This window comes from Thamnophis elegans, chromosome 10, assembly GCF_009769535.1.
Source record: "Thamnophis elegans isolate rThaEle1 chromosome 10, rThaEle1.pri, whole genome shotgun sequence".
NCBI classification, from domain to species: domain Eukaryota; kingdom Metazoa; phylum Chordata; class Lepidosauria; order Squamata; family Colubridae; genus Thamnophis; species Thamnophis elegans.
Genome location: NC_045550.1, coordinates 22,370,852 through 22,398,324, shown reverse-complemented (window position 1 = coordinate 22,398,324; position 27,473 = coordinate 22,370,852). Strand labels below are relative to the sequence as shown.

The window sequence follows — 27,473 nt, the reverse complement described above, 5'->3', positions numbered from 1 at the left end:
GCCTCTGGGGCCTGGAAATCATGTGATTTCCAGAAATAGTGTGATGAAAGTACTAGTAAAGTCAAAATTAAGCAATGCAAAACTGAACTGAATGCCAAACATACTGAGAGGAGTAATTGGTGGTAGTCTTTCCTGTTGGTAGATCACAGTAGGTGGTAGAAGAAAGGACAGCACAGAAATGAGTATCTGCTGACTGTGCTACTGAGGAACAGCAAAAGTAGGCTCTAAAATAAAATACTTGGTAGATTTTCCTCCCAACTCAAGTGAAGAAAGCACTTTGCTGTAGACATGATAGTAGCAGAATAAGAACTGTTATTGAATTCTATTTTTTTTTCTTTCTCTTAGGTTATATTTTTTCAGTTCTTAATAAATATTCCTGTTTTTGTTTTGCTTATTTTTAATTCACTTTGTTCCCCCAAGTTCCCAATGTCTTTGGTAAAATTTGCCACCTTTAAGAGGACCTAAATTGAAACATTGAGCTCTTCCCGTCATAATCAACTTCTTGCTAGACTCTATGAAGCAGCCCTCAGTTCCATCTGGGAAAAACAGGAGCCATTCTCTTTGTGCACTAACCATGAAACATCAGATCCCAACAGCTTCTAAAATTTCCATTTTTGTATGCTGCTAATTAATTTGGAATTTGAAGCATGCAAAGCTTCAAAATTATAAATACCAGACATTTTTTATATGTACTATCAGTGTTGAACAATTACACAAAATATAGAATTCCTTGAACCTGGTACAGATCTTGTGATTCTTAAAGTAACAATGCTAGTTTCCCAATTTTGGAATTGATGTATTCTGCTCACATTGTACTTGCCATTTTCTTCCACTTTCACCACCAAACTGGCTTTTGTTCAGGCATCTACCTATCTGATTCTATAAAGCTTGCTTGCCTGGCCTTTAAGATAATGTTATGAATCTACAGAGGGGAAAATAAAGTTATGGTATATATTGGAAAGAAGCATAAAGCATTCCTTCAGATGTCATTGGGAAATATATTTGGCACTGTCCCACATAGTGAACTTGTTTAATTTATAGCCAGAATGGTTTATTCCTTTATTTAAAATATTTTATGTTCAATTATTGAATATAATTGAGAAAAACAGCCTCTGAGGTATTGAAGGAAACCAATTATACTTGGGAACACATGTAAAATAAAAACTATTTTTGAAAAAGAATAAATGATTGCTGAGGTGAATGAATTAATGGATCTGGCTAAAGGCCAGAATTTCCCCTAATTCTAAATAGGAAAGTTATCTTTTTTTTCCTCTGCAGGGAAAAGTAGAAGTAGAGGCTGGGAAAGAAGGAATGAAGTTTGAAGCTGGTGCTTTCTCTTACTATGGAGTGATGGCTCTCACAGCCTCACCAGGTAATTTTTCACCATCTCCATCTGAAACGGCTGTTAAGAGAAATGATGGCATACTATATTAGCTTAAGTCACTCAACCTGGAAGAAGTCATATGAATCATATGAATCATATGAATCAATGTTTATTGGCAAGAAAGTACCATAGTACCCAGACGTGCTATTTTAGTGAAAATCAGATAATAAAATCATTGCTTTTGCTACAAAGATTCGCGAAGACAATTAACTTCAGTTATCTTTTTCATAGCAAATTGAAAGATAGCCTGATAAAAATCTTATTTAGTTGAGGTTTGCAAAAAACAAATGCCAGTTTTATTCAACAAAGATCAAAATTATTCAGCAATCATAATTTTGATCCTCTCACTTCTAGTAGATGATAAATAGATTTGTTAAAACCTAAGCTTTGGGGAGTCATGACAGAATATGTTAACAATCCATAGCAATGCATCTATCACAAGGATTATTTCAATCACTTTCTGTACTTAAGTAAAGTATTCTACCTGTATCCTTCCCTGTAAGGGAAGAAACTGTTATTATCCTGAAGTATTCTGGTACAGTTGTTTCAATAGAGAAAGACAGTATAGTCTTTCAGTAGGTTCAGACAAATCTATAGAGAATTATTTAAAAAAATCTTTTTAGAGCTAGATTTTCAGCTTCCCAATCAGATACAGCACAATTTATTTTTGTTAAATCAGATCAGGAATAAAGGACAACTTGGGTCAAGCTCTGAATTTTCTCTTTGGCTTCATCTTTGTGCTACTGTTCTGTTGAGAAACCATTCTTGATGCTTTTGATAGCAATATGTTCAATTTTAGAAGTATTTGTTAGCACATATTGGTGTTGCCCTTCTCTCCTACTTTTCTCTGTATACCTGCTTTTGAAGGAACAAATTCCTTTTCCAGATATTTGATCACTTCATTTGTTGGAATGACTCCTCTTCTTTTACAACAAGAAGGTGAAAAAATTGCACACTGGATTTCTGTATGGGTTGATATTATGGAAATAACTTTCTTTCTTTCTTTCTTTCTTTCTTTCCTTCCTTCTTTCTTTCTTTCTTTCTCATTTGCTACAATAATTTCCATCAAGATGGCTATTTACTTTCATTTCTGGTATAATTTAGAATTCCTGGATTAGGATTAAAAGAGTATGTAGTTGCTGCCCTCTTTGACAGCAAAAGATTATAAAGAAATAACACTATTTTGTATCTGAAAAAAGAAAGCAAAATGATTTCTTTCATTTTTTGCAAGGATTGTTTGTTTTAATGGCCTGTTTGAATAAGAGGATGAGCTTTGATTAGTACTTATATTGTTAACACAAATACAAAATGCATGTGTTTTTATGGGGCAGATACTTTCTTTAAACAGCTTATGATGATATCTTCTCTTGTATATCTCTAACTTCTATTGTTAGTAAGATTATTCTAAAAATATTAACAGAACTGTATTTCCAAATTCAGAGAATTTTGAACTGTAACTAAGAAGTAACTAAGAAAGAAGCATGTATTGTTTGACATCTGATTTCCTAAATGTTATTATGTTTTATTTTCCAATCAGTTTTTCATTGTTCTCTTTATGTCCTTTGCTTATATTTGAATTGTATTTGATTTCTTCACCATGGCAAACTGATTATTTCTTTAAAAATATTAGTGTCCTCTCTGATTTTAGTCTCATTTCTTTTTCCCTTCTCTAGTTCCTTTATCCTTGTCTCGTACCTTTGTTGTCAGCAGAACAGACATATTAGCCCCAGGCAGTCCAGGTAAATATTTTGCTTCTTCTGTACCTCTGTTGTAACTTGCACCTACCCTGTAACTTATTAGCAACAGTTTTATATTCTGCATATCATCCTTTTAGAGAAGAAATGGTTTGGGTATAATCAGGGTATAACCAGAAATAACCAGAAACCAGAAATGGGTATAACCAGAAATAAAAATTTATAATCCTAATTTTTTATTTCTGATTAGATAATAAATGGATATTGAAACAAAAAGGAATTGTGTCTTGATATTTGTTGGGTCACGGAAACTTCTGCCTTGACAATTACCATTTTTCATATCTTTAAAAATACCACCAAGAACTAAACATATTTTTGAAAGCTAAACAAAGTATACAAGTTGTTTTACTGCTGTGGATTAGTATAAATTCCTATATATGAGAATATAATGAGTTAATTCGTCTAAAAGCTCTAGGAAGAGTAGGAACATTGACTCCATGCAGTCTTGCACTCAGTGGTGTTTTCCATGTGGAGTGAAGCAACAAAAACGGAAGTTGTTTAAAACAGTCCATATGTTGTCCCCTTAAGGTAATTTCATTCAGAAGATGTCATGGATGAACTACTATATTCCTTGAACCAGATTGCACTCTGTCACAGTCTCTAATTTGCTATATCTGATGACAATCATAGCAGTCACATTTGCAAGTAATGCCAAAACCAATAAACTGAAAATTCAGCAAATTTAATTCTTTTGCCGCTATGTGTATTGTTTATAGGAAGGGCCAAAGCTCAGTGGTAGAGTTCATGTGGGAGAATGTAGTTCAGTCCAATCCAGATGGGCTATACCAAAATAGTGACAGGTCTGATCTAGATTAATCAATAGTCAATGTAAACAATATTAGTCTGGATGGGCAAACCTCTTTCATTGCCCAAGTCTTTAATTCTAATATATTGTTTCCACTCTATCTTTCTCTGTCAAGATGCCACCTTGTCCATTGAGTTTGCTTTCTTCATCCTACTGATGAAATGTGCTCAGCTGCTGGCTGTGCCAGGCCTTTTTTCTGAGACCACTTGTGACATTTTTCCAATAGTGTGCAGCCTTGCACAAGTTGTGTATGGCCGCCTTGTCAGGGTTTGGAAGGATTCAAAGCCTTGTGAAAAGGCTGCCAATGATTTGGACAAGAAAGGTTTGATGCAGCCAGCAGCCTCAAATACTTGGTCAGCACTAGGAGAAAGAAGATGGTGATGCTCAGCTATGGTGGCAGGGCCACCAAGTGAACATAGCATAGATGGCAGAGAGATATGGATGGGGGATTTGAAGTGTCTTTTTGGTCATAAGTGTGAAAGGACTGCCATGCACTCAAATTTTAATCATATGACCAGGGGGACACTGCGGTTGGAAATTTTGGAGACCAGTCATAAGTCAATTTTTTTCAGCACCATCATGATTTTAAATGATCTCTAAATGAATGGTCATAATATGAGGACTAGTTATATGAGTTTTGCATTATTAATTAACACCAGAGTATAATCACGTAGGTGAAAACTGAGAAAGTTTCTCTTAGAGCATCTGTAAATTGAAAATTAAGGTTTCATTTAGAATCATCAAACCGGCTTTCATTTTTTATTTTATTGACATACTGGTCTCTACATAAGTTGCAAAGTCATTTTAATTTCTCTTATAATTTAGGACATATTACTTGCTTATAATGCTGTGGAAAATGTTTCTAATCCCCCAGTGGTTTTACAAGCATTGGACATTTACTTGTGAATTTTATATTGCTGTTATGTTATGTTTTATGTTGTGTTTTATGTTATGTTTATGTTACATTATGTTTATGTTAATTATGTTATTCTAAACTATATGATACTGTTTTTATTAAAGTATTTTATTTTGAATTTGAATGCATTAGTTAGTGTTCAAACACATTTATTTGTGTTCAAAATGGTTTTAGAGGTTGAACAAGAAAAATTAACAAAGGACACGCATCTGCATACTTCGTTTGCTGAATAAGCCTCACAAATTTAAATTCAAGTAGCTTGTCAATTATCTCAAATTACCCTCCGTCTGTCCCATAAACTGATGTTGGTTTTTGGATTTCAATTGCATTCTTCATATTTTTCTTTTTCTTTTTCCCCCAGCTGAAAATAAGTCACCACCTCGTTCTTGTGGCTTAAATCATTCAGATTCTCTTAATAGAGGAGATCGCATTGATGCCATGACACCAGCAATAGGGAATAGCAACAATCAGTTGAACTCCTCATTTCTTCAAGTATATGTTCCAGATTACTCAGTCAGAGCAATCTCAGACATTCAATATGTCAAGGTATGAAAGGGGGAAAAATTGGATCTTCTACCTGTAGTTGTAGACTGGGAATATAGGCTAAACTCTTAATTGTCAATCAGTTGTTTTGTCATAAAACACTCAACACTTGGAAAGAATTGTTTCAGATGCAGAACATTTTATCTGTTTAGAGGTGATCTTGTACTTCTTTTAGGGAAGAACTAAATGCTAACTGGATAAATTAATGAAGTTTGCTCAGTTAATGGCAGTTCGAGAGCTATTGTTGGAAGGAATCAGCAGTTAAACAAATCCCCCTTGGTCAACCATACTTTCACCTGCCTTCTCTTTTCAGCAAATACTTTCTAGCCACTCATTAGTGGCTAGAAAGTTGGAATTAGTTGGAAATCTTAATGCTTTTTACATATATTATTCTGTTCCCAAATTGTTTGATATTTTTTTAATACTTTAAAGGCATCTTTTAAATTTAGCTAATGATTTAGACAATGATTTGAATGTGGGTGGGAAGGATGGGTATTATGTGTGAGAATGTGGATAACAGAGATAGAAAGATAGCATGGTCATTTCATTTATCAATCATTTATTAGGTTTGTATGCCGCCCTATTCCCGAGAGACTCAGGGCGGCTTACAATAAAAAGGGAGGGGATACAAAAATAAAATAAAAACAAACAATTTAAAATTCTACAACAGCTGTAACCTCGAATGGGGCTGGATAGTTCAACAGCCCCAGGCCTGCCGGAACAGCCAGGTCTTAACTGCTTTGCGGAAGGCCGGAAGGGTAGTAAGCGTCCGGATCTCCATGGGGAGATCGTTCCAGAGGGCCGGAGCAGCCACAGAGAAGGCCCTCCCCCGAGGAGTCGCCAGCCGACATTGGCCAGCAGATGGAATTCGGAGGAGGCCTAGTCTGTGGGATCTAATAGGTCTTTGGGAGGTGACTGGCAGGAGGAGGTCTCTCAAGTAACCAGGTCTGATACCATGTAGGGCTTTAAAAGTAACAACTAGCACCTTGAAGTGTGTCCGGAGACCAATGGGCAGCCAGTGCAGCTCGCGGAGGATAGGTGTAACGTGGGTGTACTGAGGTGCACCCACTATTGCTCGTGCGGCTGCGTTCTGGACAAGCTGAAGTCTTCGATTTTTTATTTATTCATTCTCACTGCTGGAAAGTGTCTTCACCACTTGGTCTGTTATTAGCATATTAAAAATGGATTATAGGTGTATAGCAACATAAGAACAAAAATAGATTTGCAATACTGAGACATCTAAGAAAATAGGTAAGGTACCAGAAAACTGGTGATGGGCAAATTCTGTCTTGAGCTACCAGATTCATACAAATGAGCATTCTAAAAGCAAATTTCTGTGTATTTGACATTTACATATCTAGTGGGTGCCAAGTTATTCTGAACTTGTTATTACATTATTTAGGTATAGGTGATGGGCTTGCGTTGTGAATGACACAGAGCTAGGAGGTATAACTATTATTGTAATAATTTCTTGATAGGTTAGCAGACAAGACTGAAGCTTAACAGAATAATGTATTTTTTACTAATAAAACAATCAAAGGTATAACTATTACATGGGTAGACCTGGATTGTTTCTGAAGAACTATGTAAATTGAGGGTGTCCTTTTGGCCCACTAATAACAGAAGAAGCTGTTAAATACAACATACTGGATCAGAGATGACACAGTTACAGAGGCTCCTGCTAAAAAAAAGTGTTGCCTTGGAAAACTATTAGTGTCTTGTTTTGAAGAGTCTGCTTGCCTAATTGATTTGTAACCTTTTGTTTAAGGCCCAAAAAGGGCTTCTCTGTGTTCTTTCTGGTCATGGATCTTCTTCACTTTGTCTCCATCCAGTTTTGTTCCTTCTTTGTTACCTTATAGGTACATCTATTCCTCATCCAATTTCCATTCTTTGTGCATAGGTGTGTGTTTTCCTTCTTTTTTATGATTCTGCTTGAAGGAAGAAAGGAATATATATATCTTTGTGCATGTTCTTGTGAGTTACTCTGTGGGAGAGTGGTTTGTAAGCAGGTGAGAGAATAATTGGTATGTGCAAATGCAGAATCAATTTTATAAATTGTATACATTACTAATAATTTGTGGTTGCTAGTTAATTCTTTTTTTCTCCTGGTCCCTTCTTTTGATACATACAGACATAAGTGTGTGACATGTGAGTTCATTTGATGCCTCTTGTTGTAGACATTGTAGGAGAAGAGTTGTGTTAATGTCTGGTAGGAAAAAAAACAGGAGTTTGGTAGAATTTCATCTGATGAACTAAACTCTCGCTCATGACCTTATACCTTTTAATAAAGTCTATCAGATGGAAAAGGTATTAACTCCTAATTTTTTAAACTCATTTGGAAGTCTCCAAAATTGGTTTCTTAGCAATTAGTTGTGGAACTGGACAATGCACAAGAGTTTGCTCTGTTTATTATTATTATTTGTCTAGTCTCTTTTTTGACGGAGCATGGGTGATTATAAATTCAGGATTATCTTTAAGGTAAATACAGTAGTTACACACAAAAAAAGGAATCTAATGTCTAAGGTATATATCTACCTGAATATATTAGCATTTGGAATATTATGACCGGTTCCAATCACAACATTTTGATTTAAAACTGTGCAGGCACTTTTAAAAAAATAACTGCCAGAAAGTGGAAAACACCAACAACTTGCATTGAAGTAATATCCTGCAGTGCAAACTTTATACCAAGCAAGGAATTTGCCTACATGATTTCTATGGGCTGGTCAAATTTATGACTCTATTTATTTAAGTGTATTTAACATATTTTTATCCAGTTTTTCTTCTTTAAAGCACTATGAATGTTATTTGAGAGAATAAGTGCTTTCAGTCAACTAGAATTTCTCCATATAGAGGGAGAAAAGGTTTTAATTAGCATTCATAGACTGCAACTGTCTTTTGTTCTGCCAAATGTTGAACATTCAAAAACTAGTGCTATATGCTATAATTAAACAAATTATTGTTATGTATTTGTTTAATGGAAACAAGTTATAATAAGCCTGCTTTAATAATAACACTAATATACATATTGTCCTGTCATCAGAAGAGACAGTGTATAAAGGACACTGGGTTTAAATTTGCTCAGGGCAAGGAATTTAGTCAACAGCCAGGAGTTGATAAAGCAAGAAATGAAACTATTAGCTGCCCAGGGATTCAAAAAAGGAACCAATAGAAAATTGATACAGCCATTCTAAAATACAGTATAGAGCATCCATTCACAAACTAAATACATTACTTCCAATTCAAAGTTACTTCCCACTGGTGAGCTAAATCTCAGAAGTTACAACCTTCCACCCTCTACCCAGATGGGTTGCGTCATAAGATCCTCACGGAAGCAGTAATGACTTCCAAGTAAACCTTTACTTCCAAGGTTCTGTTTCTTGAGGCTCTGGACTTTTTGCTTCTCAGGCTTCTGGCTGATCACCCAGACAATCTTATTATTCCCATAGTTTATACATGGATTGGTGGCATCTTATCCAAGTCTGAGATGCAAAACACAAATTCATATGGGTGTGTTTTTTTCTTTTTTGTTTGAGTGAGAGCTGAGTGGTGGGGAATCACAGCCTTTTTAGTCTTTCCCAAAACTTGTCCTTCTTCTCTGAAGAAACCATGACATTGAGTATATTCAGAAATTCAAACCATGCCTAATATTGAATATAATAGACGTATATGGAATCTAATAGACATATATAGAAAAACCTAGTCCCTTCAAGGTCCTGATTTTTCTTACTGGGGCTTTTCTCATTTGGGGAGTTAAATCAAAGGCAGATTAAGAAAAACAGAGCTTTGTTCTCTTACTAACTACATAGAAAAGAATCCTAAATAACTATTATAATATGTGTCAGAGATCTCACTTTGCATTAATTTGAATAAGATGATTATGAAGGTATGCTAGTTTTCATTAAAAATAAATGCAGATGTTTTCAAGTACACTTTCTTTACAATGTGGTTTATTAAAGTTTTTTTTTGCTTTTCATCAGAGCAGGAAGCAATTTTTTATTAGGGTAGGATAATTTCAACTTATTACATAGAAATAGGTGTTTGGATTTTCAAGTTAGGATCCTTTAAAATCTGCTTTAAAAAAACTTTATAGACAAAATACTATGAAATTTACAGGGAAATTTCTGACAAATTCAGAAAGCACAGAATCACAAAGGAAAATTGATTAAGAATAATAATGCTCCTTCCTGAATCTACTGGAGCATCCTGAATACAATGATATGAAAATTGGAGTTTTGATTCAGAAAGAAACATTTGGTCTTTATCAAACTAAAAAGAGTTACAACAGTCAGTTAGTTAAGCTTACAGAGAGAGGATTATACAATGTTAGGGGTATGGGAGAGGAAAACTCAGATGGAGTTTGCAGCATGATTGGGCCCTGGAGCAATAGATGAACCTGCAGCATCACTGGTTCTAGAATTGGGGCAGAAAAAAATTAGAGCCATTTATTCTGCCTTGAATAAACAGAAATGTATTCTAAATGATCCCAAACTGCCTTGGAATTCAAAATTTGTGGAACGGATACTATTTTGCTTATTTTCAATAAAGGCAAGTTATGATGTATGAATCTCTTAATGCTAGCAGCATCAGGAGTATTATTATTAATTACCAACTTCTTTTTTCTATCTTTTAATGTGCTTGGTATAGATCTCAAGACAGCAATACCAAAATGCCCTAATGGCATCTCGAATGGATAAAACACCTCAGTCCTCGGACAGTGAAACCACTAAAATAGAACTGACTCTTACAGAACTGCATGACAGTTTGCCAGATGAGATGGCAAATCTACTGAACGAACAGAACTGTGTAACTCACAACAGGTCCAACCACAGTATGCATAATGAAGGTACCATCTAGGAATTGTCACACAGCTTTCATCCTCTTTCTCTGATTTCCATCTTCGTCCCCGGTTCACCAGGACCAATCCTCCCTCCTTTGCCCTCTCTCCGACTGTGACCACCATTAACATGTGCTTATATCCAGTGCTCTGAGACCAAAGACATCCTGGGAGCAGGAGACAACACTGGGAAGAAATGGGAGCTCAGAGAATGAGAGCACAGAAAGAAAGAAAAAAAAAGAAAGAAAGAAACAAGCAGCAAACACCTAAGCAAAGCTTGGCAATGATGAGCCATCTTTTGGGGACAAATGGCAACATTATTCCAAGTGGAGCAGAATCAGGTCTATTTTTTTCCAGTTATATTGGTAATCCTTTGAAATATATGCTGAAAAGTCAACGCAACTGTGGTTTATTTTTTCAAGCAATATCATGAATCTTTTTAAAAAAAAATATTTTGCAGTGGTAAATATTGCAGGATATTTATTCCCAGTTAAACTCTACTGTATTATTTGTGACTTTGTTCCAATGGTCCCATCTTTCATTTATTGTTTTTCCCCTTAGATAAAATGACAAAGTATTGTCATTTGTAGAATGTATGGTCGGGGGAAAATATGAATGATCCTTAAAAAACTTAACACAGGTTGCTCTTGAGACTGGAGAAAAGTAAGTGGCCCCTTAATCCTTCCGAGTTGTGCATGAGGCCATAAGAGGCCATAGTTTTGAGTCCAAGAATAGTGGAATACATGGGCACCATATGAAAAAAGGAAGATTTGTGTCCTGAAAAATTGCACATAGTATTTTATTTATTTGGGAGATAAGTAGCGCTTTTTGCTGCTTCTCCTTTGCTGAGTGCATGTCTAAACTTTGGAGTATTTTCAGAGTCTATGTATTGTCAGTCATGCCGCCCTTTACTTTCAACAAAGAACTTGTTGTTAAAGATATGTTAAGAGAGCTGACCTTTTTGTTATTTAAAAATGCTGCTATGCTGATAGCCAAAGTCAATCCTCCCAAAGGCTCTGTTTTTAGAAGATACGTGCCCCTGTAGATGCTGCTGGGCCAGCCTCTTGTCTTAGATTTAAAAATTCCTTTTAAGATAAAGTCAGTGTGTGTTAGAGGAGTCTAGGCTGGAAGAGAGATGGGATGTGTTTCAACAACTGGGACATAATTTCTATTTTTCCATACATTATTTCTTTAGAAGTCCTCTTTTTAACCTCCAGTTCTTAATCAGCTGTTCAGAATTTTTATCAACACTTGGGCATGAAAAATGAAGAGGCAAATCTCTTTGTTCCCTGAAGAACGTGCTACACCTCAGGAAGTTGCAATTTATTTTGTGGCACCTTGGGAGCGTTCTCCAAGGAATGCCTTGCAGTTACATATTTAAATAATGTCATTTGACACTGCTGATGAGATCGTGAATTGCCTGTGCCAGTCTCTCTGCTTACAAGAAATGTGACCATGAAAATCTAGTATTACTGAATGAATAAAAAGGTTCTATTCTGCAGAATAGCATTCAGGGCTGACCTCCAGGGTGTGTTAGCTACGATGACCTCCTGAGCCTTGATTGTTTTTTTCCCTGCTCTTACTGGAACCCTGAATTTACAGGGATACTTTGCAGATGATGTGTTGGTTCTTTGCAGATGTGAGTCGAACCTTATGTAAATTCTCTATAGCTCTGCTTATGCAAATATCCTATCCCCAAACAGTTGTGCGCCTAAGTGAAATTTATTTTATTTTAGGTTGTGATTTTTATTTTGCAGTTTAATCTGTAAATATGAAAGAGCTGTTTTTTTTCATTGTGGACCACAAGACCTTTTGAATTCCCATGAAGCACACTGTTCTCCATGTTCTACAGAATGCCATTGAATAGGATTGACATTTGAAACTTTCTTTTTATTAGCATAATACTTTAACCTATTAGTTTTTTTCAGGCTTGTCATGAAATGCAGACAAACTACTTTAGAGGCTACACAATGCAATGCCCTTAAATATTGAATTTTCAAATGTAATGTGCTGTTGAAAATGATGCATTATAATTTGGCCTGTTATGACAAAGATAGATTCTTCTTGTGTCTGTATTTCATATATCTCTTTTCATATTTTGTTCCCCATAACACATACTGAATTGTTCAAATTGATTATATCCAAATGATTATGCTGGTTCGTCATGAAAAGATTTTCTAGAACTTCCTAAATATTTTAAATATATATATATCAATATTTTGTAATTATTTCAAATCAGTATATATAGTTGAATGACTAAGTATTCCAGTCCAGAGCCTAGATTTTAAGAGTGACCTCTCTCCCTGAAAAAAAAATGGTGCCTGGAAGAAATTAGTAGCAGGCCATTTGTAGTATATCGGCTTCCCAGCCAATGCCAAGCTAAAGGTGCTCTCAGTTCAAAAGAAGAGGTAATGTTTTAGAAGTTGATGTCTTTATATCTGCTCTGTCAAAATGTGCATTACAGTTGGACTTTACTTTCTGATGAGTGGTCTCCTTTCCTGTTCAAACTTCAAGATTGCATCATGTATTAAAATGTAATGTGTAAAATTAACATCCATTGGATTATATGAATTTACTCATGTCTTTAAGAATATTACTCAATTTATTTAAATTCTGCTTTTCCTGTATTATACCAATCATTTTATCCATTTTTTTTAAATATCCAAATATATTTTGGGAAGTCATGTGACTTTCACAGTCACTTTAGACTGGAATGTTTGGGGCCTTTCCCATTCAAAACCACAAGGCAGGAAAAGTTTGAAATCTTTGACAAAACTTTAACAAAAGTTTTAACAGAAATCTTCCTGGCCTCCCATCTGCTCATGTTGTTTTCATTGTTTCTTCTTCTGGGATTTTGTACTCAGCAATGGTCATTAAGCTTTTGTATAAGTCTTAGAGAAATATAGTCCTTTGAACCATGTTTGTTTTTTCTTATACTAGTTCTTCAACTCCCTGTGAATTAGTTTTGCACTTACTAATGTGAATGCCTTATATCTTTTAGGACAATAGATTGCTAAATCTTCATAAAGTGATAACTATTTCTTGAAATGTTTTGTTTGTGAGGTAAGATTTTAGAGATAATCGTAAAGACTTCATTTGGTGGTTGGAGTTAGCCCCAAGTGTTTCTTCTCTAAGCTTGCATACTGTGGGTATAGAAGATTTGCAAAGTTTCACTGATCTTAACCAGACACCTAAAGCACAATGTTGAACATTTGTTCAACATTTGAACATTTAAGCATTAATCATCCAAGTGTGGCTGAAGATTAGGGCTATGCAATTTAATGAAGTTCAGTAAATCAAATTACGTATCTTTGCATAATTAATTTCCAAAATATTTTGCATGCTTTCTCTTAAGGAGCTAAAGTTAATTTCCAATTCCATGTGAAATATGTTGGCATATATGAAAGCAAAGAACAGTATAACCTAAGTATTAAATCCTTTATGTTTTTTGATACATAAGCATTAATCATCTGCTTCCCCCCCCCAGTATACCCCCATTTGATGTTTATAAAAATGAAACATAGCACCATCTTACCCCTTCTAGCATGTGAAGAAATGGTACTTGAGCATAACATTTTTTTTTTCATTTTCTTCATGTATAATTGTTCTAAACTTACTAAGTCTTGCACAGAGATTTTATATCTCTGTGTCAGGAATCAGTTCTGTGGGTTTGTGGTAATATGGTGGATAATATTCCAGGCCATTTTTTCACTGTTCTAGCAGCCTTAGGAAACAGGTAGCATAGTATCCAGCAATAACAATGTCAGTTGATCCAATGATCACTAAGACATTTTTTCTCTACTTTGATGCTCTGATGTGATCTTTCTGATCATATTATGTTCCCCTATATAATGCTCTGGAGACTGCTTTGAAATTGTAGAGATGTCTGTTCCATGTAGTGTGAGCTGTATATAAATAAGCTTCGGCTACATGGTTTTGGCTGCTTGTAGCAATAAATCCCTTCATATATATAAGCAGTTCTGTAATTTTGAGCAACTCTCACATGGCGGTTATTGTGTGAATTATTCATCAAGACAGCCCAGATATGTAATTTGTCAATTAACAATGCAGGACAAGTAATTAACATTATGTTTTATACTCAGGGCTAATAAGACAAAAGCAATATTGCTAGATCCACCATGGAGACACACATATGCCTTGTCCCTCAGGTAAATGTAATAAAGAATTCTCGGAAAGGGTCTCAGAAACATTAAACTCTTAATACAAGATAGCTATAATTAGGCCAGCATGTCCAAATGACTACATTTCCATCAAGTGATGTGTATTTTGCTATTTTGATGTGGCAACAAGGGCAACTGGCAAGCAAGAAAGGCTTTAATTCCACTTTCAGACATTTGCTAAATTGACAAGGGTAGTGGTGATGGTGGTGGCCTGAACAAAGCACGAGTGCTTGGATTTTCGCAATTGAGACCAGACAGCATTTGAACAAGAAGGCACATTCATGTATTATTTCTAAAGTCCAGTGGAATCATTCTTACGTCTCTGTGTGAAAATCTCTAGTTAATCTGTGCTTTGTATTTGGGGATCAGATTAGCTGGCTTTTAACGAATACTCTTGCTTTTAAGCCAAAATGATCTTATTTATTTTAAGTACCAGAATACAGTCCCTCCATTTTACTACAGAAGAAAAATATCTCAATTAATTAAAGTATATTTGTTTCAGCCCTTGGATTCTGTACAGCATTTTCTGTGATCTTTAGAATGGGGCATCTTCATGAAAACAAAAAAACTGGGGGAGAGGGAGATTATTTTGCAGCATTGAACAGAGTCAGTGATTCCTTTATCGCCTCCTTTGGATTATGTACCACAAGATGCTTCACAATATCTACTGCTTCCTCTGAGACCTATCCCCAAGAGTCTTTGCTACAAGTAGTTATGCAGATGAAGCTAGGTTAAAATAGGGTGGATTTGCTGGTTACAGTTCCTTTCCTTTCTGTAATATATGTAAATTGTTATTGCAATAAGCAGCCAGTTGAGATCTACATGCTTGCTGTATCCTTTTCCTAACTTACTTCTGGCAGTTAGCATTATTTCCACAGAAGTGCCCTCTAGCTGCTATAGTAATGCTGCAATGACGTATCTTTTTAGAAAGTGAGTGATACTAAACCACCTTCTGGTTAATCCTAGAATAAATGTAGACTGAATTAACATTACAGCAATGAGTCTTGAACTCAAAAGATGGGAGAATGAATACAGGGTTAAAATAATTTATCTTTAAATGTATGAGGTGCTAGAAAGTGCTTGAGCCTCTTGATGTTTTGCTGTCTCTTACCTGACCTTAGAAATTATCTAATTTTGCTTAGAAGTCAGAGAATTGTGCATAATTGCACAATCTACATCTAGGTTAGCTCATGGATGAAGAAGGGAAACGTGTACACTTTTTGATGGGTATCTATAGCACATTTTTGCTATTATAAATAACATGGTGCTGCAACTAAAGGCACAATAGGCGGGTAGGATTTGTTACTGAAACAGAGTAGATATTGTATAGGGGGTTCCTAAGAACTGTTCTGTTATTTATGATGTACATTTCTTCCACTTATTTGTACTGTTTCATACATTGACATTTTATGGTTATTGTTATTTCTTAGCTGTAATTACTCTTGGCTTGATCCTACCACTGTATTTACATTTCTTAACTGGCTGTAGTATTTCTAAATAACCTGTTTGTGGATTTGGAGGAGCTGATGAAAGAACAATCACAATACGATTTTCAAGATTAGGAGTTAAACTGGTATTGTAAGGGAGAAGATAACAATAAAGGAGAATACCATACTTCGTGCATAGGCTTAGAGCTCTTAATTCCATACTTCGTTTTTTTCCAGAGGTTTATCTGGATCTCTACAGAATGTTCTTTGTCAAAAATATTTGTATTTCTTCATGAGCTACAACTGCACTCCCAACTTTTTGGGTCCCTGGGACCAGTTTTATGGAGAGGTTTTTCTGTGGACCACAGGGGACATGGTTTCATACTCTCCCTGCATCTCGTGCGGGCATGGATGGAGGCTTTGCTCGTTTACGCAGCCCAGTTTCTGGTGCGCCGTGGACCAGTGCCAGTCCCCAGCCCATGGGTTGTGGGGCCTCTGAACTACAATACAGTAGCTACACTTAAGGTCATAAATTGAAGTTTAACTCCATCTCAGGAAAAGCTTTCCAATGCAGTTATAATAGCTTTCTCCCCATAAATGTTGCACAGAATTGCAGATTTATATAGATGTCATACAGTATATCAAAAGTATAAAGTTCCAAGCGTTGGATTCGTTTTTGGTAAGAATTCAAAGGCTCCTCACGTAATTTATTACTGCACTCCAAAATATACTTTTTCTAGGCTTGTTGTTAATGTTGCCTTGTAGCTATGCGTTCTAAGTGGAATACCCCTAATAGTATTCCATACTATGTTTATATAATTTTTGAAAATGCACAAGTGAAATGTACACATTTAATAATCAATCTGTAATCCCAGTGGAGTGTACCATTACTCAGTGGTGTTGACAACTTATTCTATTTATTTTGAACTTGATTTATTTGTATATTTTGCAATTTTATTGAAAAGCAGTTTATTTCTGTTAGATAAATGTGTTTTTCCTGTTGACCTTTCTTTGTTTTAAGTGAGTCCTTCACATTCCATGCATCATCTTTTGTTAATAAGAGGACAAGATGGTAATTTTCTAAAAGTAGGTTCCAGGGAGAATGGAAGGCTTCTTCCAAAGGAATGTTTGACTTCCGAAAATCTTTGGTCAGGATGTGACTTTGTTGTTCATGAATGGTTACTTGCAGTCTTGTTAATGGTCACAGTCACAAGCTAGAAAAGGAGAGAACATTATGCTGGCATTTGTTTTCAGGTTGAAGCAAAACATTGTCTTTTTTTAAAAAAAAATCTTTGGGATGATATTAAGCTGGCCTTCCCATTTTCCTTCCCTCATGGTGTGATATTCTTATTTCTAGTATTAATGGAAGATTTGGGTGTCCAATTAAGCCCTTTGTTATAGTATTATGTACTGAACAAGCTGATGATGGATTTTTTCTTTCCTCCTATGTAAGACATATACTACATTTATTTTAATCTAGATAAAAATGGCGGCAGTATTTATCTAAATCTAAATCTATCTAGAGAATATTAATCATATACTTCAGTTGTTTCTATGCATTTGAGAGGTTTTTTTAAGACACCAAAAACAATTATTCCTTCTCAACTTTAAGTAAGTCATCCCTCAATGTTAGTAGAATGCCACACTCAAATAAAGCAACCAAACATTAAATTATCTCAGTGTATAGCAAAAGTAAAAAAGTCTTCAGACTGCCAAAGTTGTCTTTTGGTATTATTATTTAGCCTCCCCTTCCCCCCACAAAACATAAGGAAACTGAAATTCAGATTATGATTTTGACAATTCAATAGGATTCTATCTAATCATCTTTAAATACTCCCTATAATGTATTTTATTTTATTTTCCTATCTTTACGATTTCTTGGGGGTAAGTTAAAATGTGTTTGAATGTGAATGGTTCATGTCATCTGGTGAACTTTCTAGCTATATAAGGATTTAAATACACCTCACCCATACCATGTCCAGTACCTATAGTGGCTTTAACAGAAGAGCTGCTGGCTGAATTTGTGCTGTAAAGTAGGAACCCTTTAAACAGATTTTGTTTCCTGCTTTCTTCTAAAAGAAAGTCAAAACTAATACAATATGATATGAGCTTACTGGAGAAATAATACAAATACACAATGCTTAGTGAAAACTACTCAAAATATTAAAATATTTGCCTAATATGTGTAGATTGCTTTTCACTGCTCTTTCCATGTGACTGAGATGGCATGGTGACATGTCAATCAATCATTTCTGTACTAGTGGAATAAAATAGGAGGACACCAACAAACCACTGTTAGATGCAATGACTATTTTTGCTGCAGCTGTTTTTCAGGACAACCAGAATGCCTTAGACACTGAGACCTGCATCCAGATTTACTGAGGAAATCTAGAAGGCATAAGTTATTATATTTAAGACCAGAACAAAGAATGGGCTATGTTTGGACTTACATGAATTAGTCTCCATTGCCACAATTGGATTCTTTTTTTCTGTGCCTCTGGTTTCCTCAAATCTGTTCTGGAGGATCTAAATTATTTTTCTGTATATGATACTACTGGCAACAAATCCCACCTTCCAGCATTCTCCCAGCTTTTGATCATCTTCTTTCTTATCGAAGTATTGAGGACAAATTTGAAGGGGTGCTGGATATGCTTGCTACCATTTTAAATAATATCTTTTAGAAATAAAAGTAGTAGTTGAACTGATGACTTACCACCAGAGCAGTTAAAAGCTCTTTTTCCAAACTAAGACAAGATGACTGCAACCTGGTGAAATTATTGATGGGGCAACTAAGGGTTGGTTCACAAAGGCAGAAACCCACAATAACACAGAACAGGAATGCAACAGGTTAAGTGTGGGTTGTTGGAACTCTAAGACAATCTTGATCTGTTGCCTATGGGCAGCCTCTTCCAATTCTGGTTCCACTGATAATAGGCAGCTCATTATGACGTAGGTCTTCATCTCTATTCCAAGATTAACCTCTGGATGAAATTCAAATTGCCCACCATTGCCATCAAGTTACAGCAGAATGCAATGAGGTATAGTTATTGGGAGCTGAATATCCCAGAATTGCTCTACAATTCATGAAACATATGTACTTTTCATAATGGTTATTATCCCTGGATTAGATGTTATTCACATAATATCTTTAGACTTGCTTGTGAAACTTTTGTTAGCCAGTCTAACACTGATCACTTTACCTTTTTTTGCATCTTCAGAAACACATGAAAGCTGCTTATGAATATCATTTTTTTTATTTGCAGATCTGTCAGAGCAGTACCAGCTTATTCTGCTGATTTGCAATTCAATGTGTTTAATAATGGAATATAATTACTATTAAATGATTCAAAATAAAAATTGCAATATTTTAAAATAGGGCCTCTTTTTCTGTCTTCTATACACCAATGGCACAGAATGGGGAGAGATATGTTTACACTCCAGGAAAAGGCTTATTGTTTATATGAAAAGAAACCCAGGCAGCCTTGCACTAGAGAGTAACTATCAGAAAATGTGCTTTAATTTAACAACCTGAACTAATTAAAAGGACAAGAAGCCCTTGGAGCCTTTTACAAATATTATGAAGCTGACCTTCATTGAGCCTCATTCTTGGAATGGAGGTAAAAACAGAGTGGCCCAACAAGGACATCCGGTTGAAGGCGTTCTGTTTTGTAAAGGCTCTGGAACCATTTGCTGCCACATATTCCAACTCTGTAGGAGTGAGCCGAGTGGCTACTAGCTGAAGAAAAGAATCTCACTCTGACACAGAGCTAAAGTTTTAGCAATAATAAGGTAATGAAAAGAGGCACAAATAAAACTTCCTTTTTGAAAAGGGGGTTATTTTCTTTGCCTGGACTATATGAGCAGTTGTCTTCTCTGGGGTCATGCACGCATACAAAATAACCTCTTTTTCCCCCTCCCCCATAAAATTGAGCGTAAAAAGCATAGTTCTCCCCCAGTAGAAATAATCAGGGCAAAGAATAAGCACATGGCATAAGGATCCATTTTAGAAGGTTCCAGAACACAGGCACCACATGCCTCCATCAGCATGACAAAGCTTTCAAATTTCAGCCACAGAAAACTACCTATCAGGCATCCAAGAACAGATGGTATATCATTTCATAAATCATAACTTATAAAAATGAGTAGAAGCTGGAAAGCAGTAGAGCAAAGACAGAGGATCTTGCTTGAACTGAAACCTGAAAATACTCCCATTTTTACACGTTCAGGATTGAGTAGAGAGAGATGACTCCCCGCCTAAAGGGTCAAATAACTATAATTGCTGTGATTACTGCAGGTCATGGAAACGTTCCTGCCAGAGGCTATTTTAAACCAGAGAGGATTAAGAAATACACAAACAAGCCTTCCTTTTTATGTGTGTGTGGGGGATGCATTTGGGCTACCTATATGTGGTCTTAATTCAGCCAGCACATTCTTTGAATATTTGGAACAGGACTGCAAGGAATAAGCTTGCTAAAGATAAAGGGCTCCTGATTAGTTTTTGTTTGCTTGCTTGTGTATTATTCCCCACCTGGGGGGAAATCAGCCAATTCCTGCTATAGCCACATTTAATGAAAGTATTTTCTATTCTTCCTCTTCTTCCTCTTCTTCTTCCTCCTCCTCCTCATCATCATCCTCATCATGGCAATGTGTAATCTCTTGGGGTGTTTGAGGGAAGAGATTGGGTGGTTTAATCTCACTAACAGATCTGGTGAGCTGATGTCGTTTGTCAGAATCTTTGAAGTCCACTGAAGTGCGATTACGGGTAGCCATTGGGGATTCAGTCTCATTGATATCCACATGGGTGTGCTCCACTGTTGACTCGTGTGGCATCTGCAATGGAAAAGAGAGTATCTTTCCCTCAGTGTTCCGAGAAGTTAGGTGACTCATCAGCTGCATTACATGTGCAGACACTAACATGGATTTCCATCTCTATATAAGATCACAAGAAGCTTATAACAGCAAAGACAATGCATTAAAACAAAAAATGCAGCAACATTGTATTAAGCTGCTTACATTTCGCAAAACTAAAATATAGCACAAGGCAGGGCACAATCTGTCTCTCCTGCAGAGGAATTTGTCATCCTAGAGTGGTGAATATTTACTGATATAACAAAATGGAAGAGTTGTTAAGTGAGGAACTCTTTGTATAGGAAAGCCTGCAATTTTTCTTTACGGAAGGCTAACTGACCCATTACCAACACCTGTTTTACAAATTATTTCCCCAAGCACTCTACTGGTTATAAAGGTGATATGGATGTAGATCTAATATATATTATATATCTTCCTTGTTTAATATGAATCAGTCAGATATAGATGCATTCAGGTTCAAGTCAATGTGTCTCCATGGGAAACATTTGTCAGAACTGCTCCTTAAAAGTAGGATTTCAAACTGCCCCAAGCCTATCTCATCAGAATTCAGAAAGGAGAGTTATTTCAGAAAGGAGGTCGCATTGGTCTACCCTGATCATACAGGTAACTGATTAGCCTCATTTTTTCTTTTGCTGTATGCAATGTCAATGCTATTTTACTGATACAGTAGGCTATATCTTTTTTATGTTGAGAATGCTTTACACTATAACTTGAAGAGTCAGGAAAATGTCTGGACCATTCTGTCTTCCTGAATAAATGCGAATCAGTGTTTCAACTTACCAGCACATGGGCAGCTCTGAAGAGGTAACTGAAGGGATAATATAAGAGGTTGATGAAAGATGCTGCATACAGATCTGCATACCGCATCACTTGACTAGCAAAGAGCGTTTGTCGGGAACCACTTCGGAACAAACTTCCCATCATTCCGTAGCACATATCCATGTCATGAGTCACTTTCTAAAATCAGAAAATGAAATTAGTAAGCATTTGCCAGGATCAACAAATATTTCTAGGAGTGAGAGCTTTAATTCCTATATAAGGAATCCCCATTTAATTCAGGGGATGCTAATTCTATTTATTAAAAAGGCTGTCATTGGAAGCATAGAATAAACCTGTTCCTGCTGGACTACAAATAATGCTTTGTTCTTTTGAACCTTCTCATTCAGTTAGAGGACCAAAGCTTGTAGAGATAAAAGCTTTTAGGAAATATTGTTCATGAATTAAGTGTTCCTTGTAGTAGCAGGCCATTAGGGCTTTGTGTTTATATAGCTGGACAACAATGGAGGCATTTTTAGAATAAATAAAATGGGGTGGGAAGTACTAAACACTAGAGCGTACACAAAGAAAAGTTTAGTCTCCCCACAAGCTTTACATATATTGTTGCCCCTGTCTTCTACTTTCTTTAGCCATCATCCCACTTGTTCAGTCTTACTTTTTCTCTGATGCACAAACATAATTTTATCAATATAACATACACTCTCATGTTTTTAGTTCTTCTAATGTTTTTCTACAATTATTTTTCCTTAAGACTTGTTTACACATAATGGGGTGGGTGTAAGTATAGATCCTTGGCATGTGGTCATATATCATACAAAGCCAAAATCAATGTGTAAATGTGGCCATGGCCTTCCAGCTTCCTCCTAGTTCCTTTCCCCCCCACTCATCTCATGGCCTACATCCTGTAGAACAGCCTTCTGGTAGGGCCATTGCAGAATACTTCACTCTTAACATCATGCTGAAGAACTGGAAAAGAGAGGTTTTAATAAGGGGGCAGAAAAGAAAACCACCAAATGGCGAGCATTACCTTAATACGCCTCTGGATGGAACTGATATCGGGACGTTCATTGCTGCTACTATCCAAATGCCTGTCGAAATTTAAAACAGTAATGAAGTCCATAAGGGACGTTTAAAAACTAACGTGGAGAAAGCAAAGACTTAGGAAGGTGACTGGGGCTCACACATAGCTTCATTTTCAGATTTTATGTTAAATCCGGAAGTCATTGAATTGATGCAGCCGCTGTAAAATGGTGAGGTTATAATGGGATTCTGAAAAGGTGCAATATATGGCTTATGCTGTGTGAATGGAAAAAAAATTCTTACTTGTATAGCTCAGCCAAAAAGATGTCTAGACTTTGAAGTTCTTCAAAAAGGCCTAAGTGAGGGAGAAAGTAAAGGTCATTTCCAACTGGAAGTCAATGAAGCAAATAGGCCTGTCTATCAGGCAGCATTATTTTCACCAAAAGAACAAGAAATGTCAGGAGGCACAGATGCTTGCTTTATAATGGCAATATGAAATCCTACTTGGAAAACCACCTGCCATTGTCACAACAATTGTCACCATTTTTTTTAACAAGGTTTATACATGACAATTTTTATTCTTCATTTCTAGTCTGTGAATGGCAGGAACAATTACAAGGCTAAAAAGAATAATCTGCTTGCTATCAATCTTTTTAATATTTCTGCAATGTCTACCATTGAGCCAAGGTGGCACAGTGGTTAGAGTGCAGTACTGCAGGCCACTTCAGCTGACTGCTATCTGCAGTCTGGCGGTTCAAATCTCACCGGCTCAAGGTGGACTCAACCTTTCATCCTTCCGAGGTGGGTGAAATGAGGACCCAGACTGTGGGGGCGATATGCTGACTCTGTAAACTGCTTAGAGAGGGCTGAAAGCCCTATGAAGCGGTATATGTCTAACTGCTATTGCTATTGCTACCAAATGAAAATATCTAAGACAATTGGGGACTTCTCAGAATTATAGTTCCTATTTTTGGACCTCTCATTGTTCTATTATGTTCATGTTTTTATCTTTCCAATGTAAAGGCATATTTCTTATTTAAATTGTTGCCTAAAGCAGTCTTGTATTCCATTTTAATGGAAAAGCCGGGTATGTTTTGAATATAATAAAAACAAGAAATGTCAGCAGCATTCATGCATTACTCGAAAATCTGACAACATTATTGTCAAAGGAAATAACTTCTCCCAAATATCAATCCAAAATATATTAGGAAATGAATTAGTTTCCACAAAGTGTCAATATCACATTTTAGAATGATCTGGGAAAGTTTCTCTTTCCTAATGTACAGATCCACCCAAATAAGTAGACTGCAAATAATCCATTGGGAACAAGGCAAGTACTTTTCCATTTTTTCTATACCCAGTCAAATCTGAGATTAGAATATTAAACACTCACAGCTTTTGTCTGTCCAGACATGAAGTTCCTGTGCCAGTTCTGGAATCACTAAAAAACGTTCTCCAACCTTGGCGTTTTTTAGACTTCAAAATGTCTCCAAATATATGGTCACCTATATATAAGATGTCTTTGCCTTTGGCTCCCAGAAGATCGCATACTGTGTCGGAGGAGCCTGAGGAGAAAAGAGGACAGTCTTTGGAGCGGTGATGCTTTTTGCCCTTCACAAAAATCTAAAATGTCATGGTGGAAAACTCTTTGCTTTTCATGTGCTGTTCCCTAAAATAGTTGTGACTGGAAGAAGTCAAGCACATTTATATGTAACTCTCGCCTGCTCTGCTTTGCTGATTGGAATGTTTTCATTTTCAGCCCAGTGCTTCCAAGTGGCAAGCTCAAGGTCTCTCTCCCTCCCCCTCCCCTAATGCACAGGCTGGATGCAATGCATGATACACATATTTTATTCTGGAGTATACAAAATCTGAAAAATCCAAACAAATCTGATTTGGAATGCCTGGCCCTTGGGGTCTGATGCATTCCTTAACAGCAGCCATGAAAAGGGATATGTGAAAGTGAGGGAGATAGAAGCTTCTTCTTCTTCTTGTTGTCCATTTACAGCCACAGATTAGGGATGCTGGCAGCTATATTTCAGCTAAATCTGAAAAGCCATGGTTTGTCCGTCCCTGCCATAAAGACTACATACAATGAATTGGAAAATAACTGTACCCAGCAGGTTATCCTGCGTAAATCTCTGCTTCCATCAACAGAGAATACTCTTGCTCTATAGATGATATGACCCAATTTCAAACTCTAACGGAAGCTGACTAAAAGCAAAATCCCTTTCTGCACTTAATAAAATAAACAGCTTTGTCTCTGTTTTACCTCCAGAGTAGACTATACCATGCTGCAAAGGACCTGTGTAGGTTCCAATCTTCAACTTGCCAGTAACCTATAAAGAAGGAGAAAGTTGTTTTCATGAGCAACTTCCATTTTCCACTTGAGGGGATAGGAAAGCTGAATGGAAAATGGAAAATTTACCTATATATCATTAGCACTCTTTCACTATCTCCTACTCTTGCCTCAACCTTTGTTAAAAACAATTTCAGCAACAGCAAGTTTTCTGTAACCTACAAATGATTCCAGGAAAACACTAGCGTGAATAGCACAAACCTATACTGCCAAATGGTATCATTAGTACAAATGGCGATCACAACCAATTCCTCCTGCACCAAAATACCTCCCGCACAGATCTGGCTTTGATGTACTATACTTCTGACAAATGAGGTAGGTGCAATTGCAGTGGAACTGATTTTAGCAAAACGAGGATTCCTAAATTGTATGTAATAGCAGAAAGACAGCACAGATTACAAGACTACTTAAAGATCTATTTGAAAATTATGCTGTGTTTTCTTAATCAAACCAACCGACCCCAACTTTTTGCTATTTTGCTATTAAATATAGTTGCGGGGTTATTTTTAAAAAAAATATTTTTGGTGCCTGAACTGATCCCTGCATTTTTCTGGCAAAATTCCAGTAATGACTTGCCAGTGTCTGTTTCCATGGGCTGAGAGAACATAACAAGCCCAAGGTCATCCAACAGGACTAAAACTCATGGTCTCCTCATTTTTAGCCTGAAGCCTTAATCACTACTACCCCAAAACTGGATGATATAAATACACTTAAGGGCAAATATTCAACTATTTTCAAAAGGGGAAAAATTATACTATGATGTCCACGCCCTATTCTACTTAGCAAAATAGTAATATTGTCTCCTCTTCCAGATGAATCTTAACAATGTATTCCATGTAGACTTACTGTATCCACCTGCCTCAAGACTGTGCCTTCTCCAAAAAAAAGAGGCTTGCGTGCATCCACAAGGATGAGATCGAAATAAGACTGCCATGGTCGATGGGAGATACCTGGCTACATTTAAAAAATAGAAGCAAATCTCATGTAAAGTTCAAGTAAACAAATATTAATAATTCATATAGGTATTGGCTAACGCTAGTTTTGCAGCAAACACCACTAACTGTACTCTGTACTACATCTAGTCTGATACTGCAGCTACTACAATTGGTTAATTTTAGTGCTTGACAAGATACTAAGAAAATATCATCTAGAGAATTCATATTTCCTATGTTTCCCAGTGATTAGTTAATTCAGATATATGATAACATCATATGCATTATAAATCCTAAGTAGAAGTATTATTTTGCCTAAACTCTGATCTCTTATATATTCAACATATAATTGCTATTAATTGTGTATCTATTAATCCAGGATATGCCATTATTCCTTTTATCTAAGCTGTTTCTATAATAGAAATGCAAATAAGTAAACAACTAACATTAAGAGGAATCAGTGCTGATTAAAACACAACTAAATAGTTCAGTAGCAATTACTATTATTTAACTTCAAAAAGCTGCCTTTATTTCCACCTGGCCTATAACAACAAATCTAGGGCAACTGACACAATACTTTTTCAATCTGAATTTTATAATTACATAAATAGCTGCCATATATTCCAGTGCCCAGGACCAAAACTGAATTCTATTCCTGAATTATTCAAGAATAGATAATGAATAATGTCTAACAATACAATAATAGCATGCCTCTTTGCACCTACCTTTGGTCCATGTGGAAAATCAAACAGATATGTCATAATTTTCTGAAAGATAGATAAGAAACAAAATGTAATATGTAGTTTAAGTACCAAAATTAGAGGGAATATTTCCCATTCACTCATTTTTTACTTAAATCAGTTCAGTTTCAGCAATAAATTTCAACCAGCTTTAAATATGTAAGTTGTCTTATCTTACATAATAAATAAGATTTTAAAAACTGGACACTAGAGGGAACTAGAGGAAACTAAAGATTACAATTAAATAAGAATAACACTTAAAATTCCTTTTATAATTACACAATGAAGGAAAATATTTTAACATTGGACAATTGAAGGATATTTTCGAACAATGGACTCAGAAGTTAATTTAATAGTATCTACCTCTATAGATAAACTGTATCTAAACGATGTAATAACAAGATTTTACACTGCATATACAAAAGAAACCAGCTGATGTCTCAATATTAAAAGGGATATACAAATAATAAAAAGTGTGACTGGATAATTTTCCCATGTTGGATTTACAAAAAAGACGTTAAAGTTTTAAAGAGTTTATTGAGAAGGGACAAAGAGAAAATGAAAAAGTAGAAAGTTCTAGGAATAACATTAAGAGGAAGTTATTTGAAGGGACTAAGAGCAAGATTGTTAAAAGTAAAAGAAAGGAATATTGATTTAAATAAGATTAAATAGATATGTTATTACATCTGCAACTTAATGGACTTTTGTTGATATTAAGACTAAAATGACAATATTTTTATTTTTTATAAACAACAGATGGGATATGAGATCTTCTATTGCATTTCAAGGGAAGGCGATAAGTTACTAACATTGTTTATTCATGTTGTGAATAAATTTATATTTTTTTTCTTTAAATGTATTCTCATTTTTCCTATATTTTCTTTTTGTTTTTTCTTGAATACGCTAGGTGTTTTAATCTCTTTCTGACAGTT

General features: G+C 35.8%; 2 protein-coding genes across 2 annotated transcripts in view; one reads left to right on the top strand and one right to left on the bottom strand.

The window, feature by feature from the left end:
- Positions 1-13,632, top strand: part of CNNM2 (cyclin and CBS domain divalent metal cation transport mediator 2) — a 137,795-nt gene extending 124,163 nt beyond the window's left edge. The window contains exons 5-8 of the mRNA XM_032225003.1: positions 1,279-1,372; positions 3,058-3,123; positions 5,221-5,405; positions 10,050-13,632. Of these exons, the coding sequence (XP_032080894.1) occupies positions 1,279-1,372; positions 3,058-3,123; positions 5,221-5,405; positions 10,050-10,259 (555 nt within the window). The 3' untranslated portion in view covers positions 10,260-13,632. The remainder of the gene's footprint in view (positions 1-1,278; positions 1,373-3,057; positions 3,124-5,220; positions 5,406-10,049) is intronic.
- A 3,957-nt stretch (positions 13,633-17,589) lies between these two features.
- NT5C2 (5'-nucleotidase, cytosolic II) overlaps positions 17,590-27,473 on the bottom strand; it is a 92,356-nt gene continuing 82,472 nt past the window's right edge. The window contains 9 exon segments of the mRNA XM_032225005.1: positions 17,590-20,677; positions 21,497-21,673; positions 22,521-22,581; positions 22,817-22,868; positions 23,907-23,961; positions 23,963-24,078; positions 24,783-24,849; positions 25,716-25,823; positions 26,527-26,568. Of these exon segments, the coding sequence (XP_032080896.1) occupies positions 20,429-20,677; positions 21,497-21,673; positions 22,521-22,581; positions 22,817-22,868; positions 23,907-23,961; positions 23,963-24,078; positions 24,783-24,849; positions 25,716-25,823; positions 26,527-26,568 (927 nt within the window). The 3' untranslated portion in view covers positions 17,590-20,428.